We start from the raw sequence: 10,998 nt of genomic DNA, 5'->3' as shown, positions 1-10,998 counted from the left end.
TCTCCGGTTGGGATCTTAAGCCAGAAGAAGGAGGTTTTAGTAAGGACATTGTTCTCAAGGCCCAGGTGCTGGCTGGAGGGCGTGGCAAGGGCGCCTTCAAGGGTGGACTTAAGGGCGGTGTCAGGATGGTCTTCACGTGAGTATTGAATAGTTGACCGAGCGTAGCGAGCTCCTAAACAAAGTTTTAGTTTAGTTAGATTTATTCTTGTCAAAAAAAAAATCAAGCAATATAATACAAATACATTTTATTTCCATTAATATACAAATAAACAATTTAATCAATAAAATGTACATAATATTCAAAAATACAATATATGAAATTTACTAAAAATATAAATAAATGCATTTTTTCGGAAATAACCTACTCAACTATGGGAAACCCATGTTCTAGAGAAGGGTGTAGTAATAAAATTAAATTTAGAGTGGGGTGCAAATAAATGGGTAAGTTTTTTTTTATACTATAGCTATCTAGTCTGGAGACTAATGAGCTAATTTTTTCTACTAACATACTACTTGAGAATGTTAACAGCGAATATCTCATTAGATATTCTCACTGATATTGATTGTAATTATATGTACACTTATGACTGTACTATAGAAGCTAGATTCACTCAATCACTGCTCTGCTCTTTCACTGGACACTACTTGAACAAGCCCTACACTAGTTCGAACGGTTTCCGCCTTTTGAGCCTCCGCACCAAACCCTCATTGTCTAGCAGCTGGATCGCCTCAACTTGTCGTGTTGGTGCAGTCGCCCCCTCGTACCTCTCCACATGCCTCTGGATCGCGGTGGACACCAGGTCGACGTGCAGGTCTCTATGAGATCGCAGTTCTGACCATACCAAGGAGCATCCACGATGTTCCTCAGCACATTGTTCTGGAATGACATTGATGTTGCTGTCTTTGGTACACCCCAAAGTTGTATTACTATATGTCCATACTGGCTTTCGTATCTGTTTGTACAAAATGAACTTTGTTTTGGATTTTGTAAGTTGGAGTTTTTACCGATCAGCCAATACAGCTTCTATTTTGATTCCAAGTTCCTCTTCTTCTTCTTGACATGGGCCTAATTGGGTAAGTGAGCTCACATATTGTTCGAAACTATGTTTTCTATATAATGTCTTCCAGTTACTTGGCAGTATTTGACTCATCAGAATATATCCGAAGATAAAATTCACACTCAAAAGTCAGAATAGAATATTAAAAAATCAGAACATAAAAAAAGGCCGTGTGGTGTTCAGGAATATTGTGAGAACTCACACTCATAAGCTATAAAACTTATAACACCGAGTCATTCACCACAGCAGCTAAAGTTCCCTATATAGTATGCTATATGCCTATATCCCTATATATGTATGCTGTATGCTATAGGGTGTTGTATCTATTAATTTATTTCAATCACACACTTGTATAACCTGATGTAATCGATGCAGGCTTTAATCTCTAAGGGCCGGTTTCCGAGCTCGGGATTTGGCTAAATTCTAGACTTTAAACAGCTGGAGTCAGAAAATTGGCTTTCCGAAACGGGGCGTAGTCGCAGTCATTGTCACAGTCTCGTTTGAATCAAATTTCAAAAAACTAGAAAATTGAACACAAAATAAATGAAGAGAAAGTAGTGTAAGTTTCAGCTGTTTGAATTATTTAGAAATGTTTAATTTCGTCAGGGAAAAACGTTTCCAATTATAGAAATGAGAAATAAAAACTGCGACTACTGTTATAAAAACTGCGACTACGTCCCGTTTTGGGAAGCTAATTTTCGACTCCAGCTGTTTAAAGTCTAGAACTTGACTAATCCCGAGCTCGGGAAACCGCCCTTTGTGTTTCTGTCTGCGCATTTCAATACTTTTCCTGTCTGGTGTTTTCATCAGTTTAAGATACAAATCGTATTTACTTGTTTAATCGTTGATGGAGAGAGCTTATGACTGCTTATCATTATTTTATGAGTCACTTAAGGACATTTTTATAGCCAATTTCATTTCCTGAATCATGCAGAAATGGCTTACAGTCCAAATTCAAAAAAGTCTAGAAGCAACGATAATATTATTGATAAAATTATTGATAGACGTGAACTTTGATTAGGCATTAATAAGTGTCCGTTATTATGACTCATCATTTCTTTTATGTTTGAAATTCTTGAGATTTATCACATAAATTGTATCCAACACAAAACAATTATTTGAAATTCAATTCCCGACTCTTCATGTCATGAATCATTAAAAGAGAAATTCTGTGAAATGTAGGACTTGAATTTAATTGAGCCCGTTCTGGGTAATAGAATGTGGTAAATTGTCCGATTCACAAGGTAAAAAGTTCCGCGTTCCATGGGAAAAGTTTTGACAGATTCTGTACCAGAAACCAGTTCCAGTTCCAAGCTCCTGCCCCACAGTCGAAGCCTCGTAAATTGTTACAGTTCCAACTATCAAAGCTCTCATTGGTCGATTCAATTGTAGTCTGCTTCCTTCTCTGCGCATGCGCTGATAGCTTGTTTGTTTACCATAGCATAGCCATAGAATACATAACCAACAAAATGATGTTTGATAATCATTCGTTAAATGAATTTTTCTCTATAGAAAATTGAGAGTAATGGAATGAAAGAAATGCAAACTTTCCTAGACGGTAAGTTTGTAAAACAGCATTTTCATTCACGCAGCTAGTAAACGACACATTTTGGTGTAACTTAATAAGTGCGCGCCAAAAGCTTGAACCAACGATTTTGAAATGGAATTCCATGGTAACATTTTGCACTGTCACGTTGGAACAATTTACGATTGGAACTGGAACAATTTACTGTACGCAGAAACGTACACATTGTATATATACCATAGAGAAACAATAGCATAAGTAGATATCCCATGATAGGGCGTTTATGTCGCATCTCAAGCTGATAGTCCAGGTAGTTCTCTCCTGTGAGCTTTATGACGCTGGTAGTCTCTCATAATGTCCAAGCTCCGCCAATTTATGAAGATGCATAACAATATAATTATCTATAGTTATTATATTACAATTACTTTTTCATATCATATACAGTTCAATAATTATTTTCGTAGTATATCATGTGAATTCATCTTAATTTTGCTGTATTAAGCTATTGTATATAAGTTATAAGCCAGTATATCTGTAATCTACATAAATGAAGTACTCAATCAATCAATCAATAATGTGCCGTTCATACACTCTTACCCGGTCAAAAAGTAAAATTCGACAATAATAGACAGTAATCGGCTTGAGATAACAGTAAAAGTTGCGACATAAACGCCCTATACCATGGGATATCTACTTACGCTATTGTTTCTCTATGAATATACTTATTATTTTGTCTTTTTTCAGACCAGAAGAAGCCGAAGAATTCGCCGGTCAGATGATAGGTGACTTCCTTATCACAAAGCAGACCGGAGCCAAAGGCCGAATCTGTAACTCTGTCATGGTAGCCGAGCGCAAATTCCCGCGCAAAGAGTACTATTTCGCTGTCATGATGGAGCGAGCGTTTGCTGGGAGTCGAGAAAATAAAATAAATATAACTATATTATAGTGAGGTCCACGTTATAATTTTGTAAAATTACTCAAAAATTTCAATTTGTAGAGATTTGGTTGTTAATAGTTTAAAATATCAAAATTTGAAATTTCCAGTTTAGTCATTAGTTTTGAAATATAAATTGGACTTTTTGAAGTGAAAAGTGAAATCTAACCTCATCCTTTTTTGAAACTTTATTTGTAAAAATTTGGGAGAAGACAGTTTTGGGCTATGCCTGTTGTCTTCTCCCAATCATATTTTAATTATGATTTGTGATTGTTAATAAAAAATAAATGAATAAATAATGGCAGTGGAGAAAGATAGAAGTCAACGTTGCCGATCATCTGTCTTGTCTATGCCTTCTATAGACGTAGCTGATACAGGTTTATTGATGTAATATTAACTGTTCATTCTCGTTTCAAATAATCAATTATATTTATTAAGCAATAAATTATATTTTTCAATAATTTCAAAATGAAATTTCACAATAAGATGAAATGTTTTGTTTCCTTATTATTAATCTACATTGTTAGAATACGGTATGGCAACAGAGCAAAGTGAGAATGATATAGCGCTTACCGCTTTGTTGAATGATAGACAAGGATAGCAATACCATTGCTAATCAAATACTGCCATTATAACGTGGACATCACTACAGTCGTTCAATATTTAAAAGAAAAGAAAGTAGGTACCTCCTTTTCATAGTGAGGTCCACGTTATAATGGCAGTGTTTTGATTAGCAATGATATTGCTATCCTTGTCTATCATTCATTACCTACAGAGGTAATAGGTTAAAAATAGTAGAAAAATCCAAATTGTTAATCGGTTCAATATCTGCGGACCGAGCTCGCTCTGGAGTACAGAAGCATAAACAATTTATTACAAAAGAAGAAATTATAATAACATTCATACAGAAATGTTCTATCTAATCACAGTTATTGAGATTAATTCCCAGAGGAATGCAAAAATTTCCCTCACAAAGGCCAGTTGTACAAAAGCCTGTTAAATGTTAATCCTGATCAACTTCACGTGAACCAAATCAAAGAAGACCATTCAAAAAGATGGATCTACTTAATTAATCAGGATTGAAAAATAATCGGCTTTTTGCAACCGGCACTAAGTACCTGATTGAATGATTACAAAGTTCAACAGCGGAGTCAAAATTTTACTCGCTCACTCACTTCCATCACGAAATAATTATTATCAGCTGTTTTTCCAAGGATGAATAAAAATCCTTTTAATGTCCTTCAGCGAATTTTCCCAAGGATGAGACCTAGTGCAATCGAATCTTATATTATAAACCTACTATGTTCTGAATTTCGTGAGAATCGTTAGAGCCGTTTGTGAAATACAAACATCTAAACATATAAACAGAAGTTGCTCGTTTAATAGTACAGGATTATAACGAGAATTATTGTATTATATCGTAATTCGTGAATTATGATTTCATCAGGAATATATTAAGGATGATTGATTGACATTAGTGTTGCTATCCTTGTCTATTACTCATTACCTACACATGTAACAGGTTAATAAATAGTTGAAAAATCTGAAATGCTATTTGATAGATATCGGATTTCGTTGTTTAGAGGTTCGTTATAACGAGAATCATTGTATTGAGATCGTAATTCGTGAATTATGAGTTCAATCAGGAATATTATAGTATTTGATTGACATTAGTGTTGCCAGCCTTTCTATCATTCATCACCTACACAGGTAACAGGTTTGTTTTGTTTTTTCGGATTGGTTTCTACGGATTTGCAGATTGACGCCTAGTGAGATCGGACTCCCCAAGGTTAATAAATAGTTGAAAAATCTAAATTGTTATTGATAAATATCGGATTTCGTTGTTTAGAGGCATTATAACGAGAACTCTCATATTTATATCGTAACTCGTGAATTGTGAGTTCAATCAGGAATATTTTATAGTAAGTACGTGACAAAAATTGGGAGGAATTCATTGATAAAGTTTCCATTGTTGAAAAATGTTCTACCAGAAATGGGAGTTACGACCTTGCTTACAATGACTGTTTACTGTTGAGAAATGTAAGCAAGTCCTAATTAGTTGCAGCAAACTGTTAATGCTGTATTCTGTATTCAAACTGAAATAGTACTCAAAGTGCAATAGTTGTTTCTTGTGTTATCTTTATGATCTCAAGCTGTTTACAAATAATGAGCGGATATTATTCAAAATGAATCATACTTTTTTATTATTCGTCTACTTCTGCCTAACCCTTTCAACAAGACCAAAGTATGGTTTGAAACTTGCTGAGAAGGGCTGGGAAAAAAATGAGATGGAAGAAAAATACGTGGTCATAATTCAATCATGAAATTATTTTGTGTTTTAAAGAAAATTTAAATCATTCTCAAAAGCATCAATAGTGAAAATTCATATACCATATAAACACTTCGTATTTAAGCGTATAAAAACATTTAAAAATTAAATGTTAAATTAAAATTAAAATTGAAATTAAAATTAATAATCATTTAAAATTATAGCATAAGAAGATATAACATGGTACAGGGCGTTTATATTGCAAATTCCTGTAACTGAAGCCGATAGTCCTAGTAGTTCTTTTTGGTGAAGCTATATGACGCTGGTAGTCTAACCTGACTATTATTTTGTGACGCTGGTTATTATTATTATCATAATGTGTCATTCTTGCGCTCTTACACTCCCAACAAAACAGTAATAATAGACAGTTGTCGAACTTAGTAACATACTACAATAGTCTAACTTATGACAGTAGTCGACTTGAGTTAACATAGAAATTTGGAACTTAAACGACCTATACCTTGGGATATTGTTTTATTCTATACATTTTTTTACTTTCCTTTCCCTACTACCATAGGTAAGGAAAGTATTGCTTTCCAAAAAAAATTAAGGTACCCCAATTTCAAGTTTTCTATACGTTTCAAGGTCCCCTGAGTCCAAAAACATGATTTTTGGGTGTTGGTCTATGTGTGTGTGTGTGTATGTGTGTATGTCTGTGAACACGATGACTCCATTCCTAATCAACCGATTGACTTGAAATTTTAAACTAAGGTCCTTATACCATGAGGATCTGACAATAAGAAATTCAATAAAATTGAATTCAAAATGGCGGAAAAAATGGCGGATAATTACTAAAAAACCATGTTTTCACGGTTTTCTCGAAAAATGCTCTAACGATTTTTTCAAATCATACCATGGATAGCTATTATAAGCCCTATCAAATGACATGAGTCTCATTTCTGAGAAAATTGCAGGAGCTCCGTAATATTCTTCTGTGAAAAATGGCGGATAATCACCAAAAAACCATGTTATTCATGGTTTTCTTGAAAAAGGCTCTAACGATTTTCTTTAAATCATACCATGGATAGCTATTCATAGCCCTATCAACGACATGAGTCTCTTTTCTAGGAAAATAGCACGAGCTGCGTAATATTCTCGAGAAAAATGGCGGATAATTACTGAAAAACCATGTTTTTCACGATTTTCTCAAAAAATCTCGACTGATTTATTTCAAAATTCATACTCTGTATAGTATTTATCAGCTCTATCAACTGGCATGAGTCTCCTTTCTGGGAAACTAATGGGGGGTCCACCCATCTTGAGAAATGGACTTTGTAACCTCCTTCTCGTGCATGAGGTAGGTAGGTAGAGCAGTTCATAAAAGAACTCATAGTCGAGATATTTCATCTGTAGAACAGCTGTTTTGACGACTTTAAAAAAAATGACGACTAAAAAAATCATCGAATTTCACAGTTCACACAAAGGAAAAAGTACTCTGAAAACAATTATTTATACACATGTACAGAAGTCTGATCATAGTTTCAAATATGAGCAAGGAAAGTTCTGTGAGTGTACCAACCAGATTTTTATTTATTCTTTATTTATTTATACAATAAGTACATTAAAAAATGATAGGAGAGGAAAAATAAGGTAACCTTATGCTACCCTATTATGACAGTACTTTTGTTTATTGAATTATACTCAATCATATATTTATTTATTCAAATTTCATAATACATATATCACATAATTATCATATAATTTTCAATGCTGTGTGGTATTTCAAGGGATGTATTTCCTATTTTGTAATTCCAGGGCCCAGTTTTGATCGCCTCATCCCAGGGTGGAGTTAACATTGAAGAGGTGGCAGCTGAAAACCCCCAGGCTATTCTATACGAGCCCATCAACATCACTGAAGGTAATTCGAACTTAAAAAATATTTCAGAACTAGCAGGAAAACCGTACTCAGCAAGTTTCTATTTTGAAACTTGACGTAATGAAATCTGAAGAATGAAAGTGGCCTATAACCATCCTCGGTTAATCAATAATCTCTATGCAAAATTTCAAGTTAATCAGTCCAGTAGTAGAGACGTGATGACATAATTTTCCCATCCCGTACGTGTATGAGCATAGAGAAACATAACGTAAGAAAACATAACCTTATGCTTTCGTTTCTCTATGGTATGAGCCAGTTCTTTCCTTTATTGAAGTACTAGCCGTCAGGCTCGCTTCGCTCGCCATATCCGTCTGGACCCCGACTGGATCGTCCAAGAATGAGATCAGCAGGCTCGCTTCGCTCGCCTGTATTTTTCATTTGGGCATTTTTATCATAAATGTTAGGACAATCCAGGCGGGGGTCCAGACTAAACGGCTGGCTAAACGGATATGGCGAGCGAATCGAGCCTGACTGCTAGTAATATAATATTCCAGGATTGAAGTAGCAGTGCCCAATCAATTTTCCGCGATAAATGCATTTAAATCTTCAACTTGGTGCCAACCTAACAAAGTCAACTCAACTTAATGCCAACCTGACAACATTTTTAATTCATTTGCCAGTTAACCACTGTTTCGAAGAGGTACTCTATCTAGATTATAGTTCTATAGTAACATATGATATGGAAATTTCAATTATAATTAAGAGATTGGGAGAAGAAGAATATACATGCTAAAAGAAGAACTTTAAACCTTTAAAAACAACCCTTAGAGTTAAAATATTTCAAAAGATTTCTTAGTGCGCCTCTAAAGGGCCAACTGAACATACCTACCAAATTTCAACGTTTTTGGTCCGGTAGATTTTTAGTTTGCGAGTGAGGAGTCAGTCAGTCAGTCAGTCAGTCAGTGAGTGAGTGCCATTTCGCTTTTTATATATAGATAGATAACTACACAAATAGATAGATAGATTCCACAATCAAAAATTGCTTGTCTTTCTGAGGAGCTTTAAACTGTCAATTGTGCTTTTGTGAAAATTAAAAGTTTATTTTGTTGAAGAATCAGTAAAACGGCGTGGTTTGTGATCGGTTTTGAATTGATATAACTATTTTATATTCGATATTTGCTCAGATGATCCACAAGGGTACAATTAAACACTTGACAGACTGAAACCTTGACTTATTGAAATCTTGAAGAATTGAAAATAGGCCTATAACCATCCTCGGTAGATTAAGAATCTCTATGCAAAATTTCAAGTTAATCAGTTGAGTAGTTGGGACGTGATGATGCGTCAGCGTCATTCATGCATTTCCTATCCCGTACGTGTGTAAACTGATTCTTACCTTCAATATACATTTTGCTACCATGGAATAATAGAAGTACCTAAAGTAATGAACCGCAATAGAATATGTTCATCAAGTACCCTCCAATTTTTACGTTCCTTGCAATTCCTTGCCCTATTACCATAGGTAAGGAAAGTTTTGCTTCCGAAAAAAATTAAGGAACCCCAATTCTAAATTTCTATACGTTTCAAGTCCCCTGAGTCCAAGAAAATGATTTTTGGGTATTGGTCTGTATGTGTGTGGTGGTGTGTGTGTGTGTGCGTGTGTGTGTGTGTTAATGAGTGTATGTGCGTCTGTGTACACGATATTTCATCTCCCAATTAACGGAATGACTTGAAATTTGGAACTTAAGGCCCTTTCACTATGAGGATCCGACACGAACAATTTCGGTCAAATGCAATTCAAGATGGCGGCTAAAATGGCGAAAATGTTGTCAAAAACAGGGTTTTCGTGATTTTCTCGGAAACGGCTCCATCGATTCGATCAAATTCATACCTATAATAGTCATCGATAAGCTCTATCACTGCCACAAGTCTCATATCTGTAAAAATTTCAGGAGCTCCGCCCCATCTATGCAGATAGATTCCCAATTATCAGGCTTCAGATACAATTGAAACAAAAAAAACAGTGGAGTAGATTGAGCATGAAAATCTCTACAATTAATGTTCAGTAACATTTTCACCTAAAATTGAAAATAAGCTTTAAATTCGAGAAAATGTGATTATTCAATTCAAATTATTGTTGATTCTAGAAATGATTCACTATGAAGAGATAGCAGACCTCATGTGTGTCTCCAGCGTTATTGCCCTGTCACCAGCTGGCTCAAATATTTGAATAGTAGACTTGAGATGCACGGGAACACTAGCGTCAGTGATCAATTTTCATAACGGCAAGGAAAGTTGTGTGAGTGCGCCACACCAGATTTTATCACTAGACTAGCAGGTAACCCGTGCTCCGCAAGAGTCTAATTAAGAACTTGACCTACTGAATAATTGAAGAACTTAAACTAGGCCTATAACCATCCTCGGTAAATTGAGAAACTATATGCAAAATTTCAATTTGATCAGTTGAGTAGTTGAGACGTCATGATGCGTCATTCGTGAATTTCCTATCCCGTACGTGTATAAGCATAGCCACCTCTAATACAAGGCCGCGGCCTACGATATTGCAACGTCGCAGTGTAGGCCTACAATCTAATACATGATTGGTGAAAAAGATCAGCTGGTATTTTTCAAAATCTTTTTCACCAATCATATATAAGGTGCGTACAGACTTTCGCTCTGCTCCGCAACCGAAACGTCACTCCAGCAGAGCGATTGATGATCGACCGGCGAGCAACAGTGGTTCGACCGGGGGAACGCGAGAAGATCTAACATCTTCCGTAACGTTCATGATGGGTACGTGGATTAGATTCTAGGCCTACACTGCGACGTTGCAATATCGTAGGCTCGGCCTTGTATTAGAGGTGGCTATGGTATAAGCCAATCCTTTCCTTTATTTTAGTATAGATATAGTATATTCGCACCTAGGATCGAAAATTAGACTTTTCCGGCTCGAAATCGCTTTTCAAGTCCGAGGTCGTAGGCCGAGGACTAGAAAAGATTGAGAGCTGGAAAAAATTTTTGCCCGTGGTGCGAACGCTATTTTTCGCCACACACAAAAAATAAAACAATATATATATATATATTATATGAGAATAGTTGTTACTAAGCACTTCCGAAAGCAGAAGTGGAAGGTGATAGCTCTAGCAAATCTCAGGTAATCTGAATATCAGGAAATTGTCCAAGTATTTTTATTTTTTATTCTGATTTGTCTAAATAACCTAAAAGATGAGTTCAATTATGTTGGAGGTTGAGTTTATACTTTTTTCTTCTTTCAAATTACAATAAGATGATTATTATAAATGTTTCAATTATTTAATAATGAACACCAATAATGAA

The 10,998-nt window shown here is 35.3% G+C and overlaps 1 protein-coding gene across 1 annotated transcript; it reads left to right on the top strand.

Moving 5' to 3' along the window:
• Positions 1-45: 45 nt before the first annotated feature.
• On the top strand, positions 46-7,754 carry LOC120349084 (succinate--CoA ligase [ADP-forming] subunit beta, mitochondrial-like; the record flags this gene model as incomplete). Its single annotated transcript, XM_039419039.1, has 3 exons — positions 46-136; positions 3,328-3,490; positions 7,602-7,754. Coding segments are annotated over exons 1-3 (327 nt in total), but the record flags the coding sequence as incomplete, so codon positions are not given.
• Positions 7,755-10,998: the final 3,244 nt, after the last annotated feature.

This window comes from Nilaparvata lugens, unplaced genomic scaffold (assembly GCF_014356525.2).
Source record: "Nilaparvata lugens isolate BPH unplaced genomic scaffold, ASM1435652v1 scaffold8177, whole genome shotgun sequence".
NCBI classification, from domain to species: Eukaryota; Metazoa; Arthropoda; class Insecta; order Hemiptera; family Delphacidae; genus Nilaparvata; species Nilaparvata lugens.
Note: the sequence above shows the minus strand (reverse complement) of the source record. Positions and strands in the feature narration are given on the sequence as shown.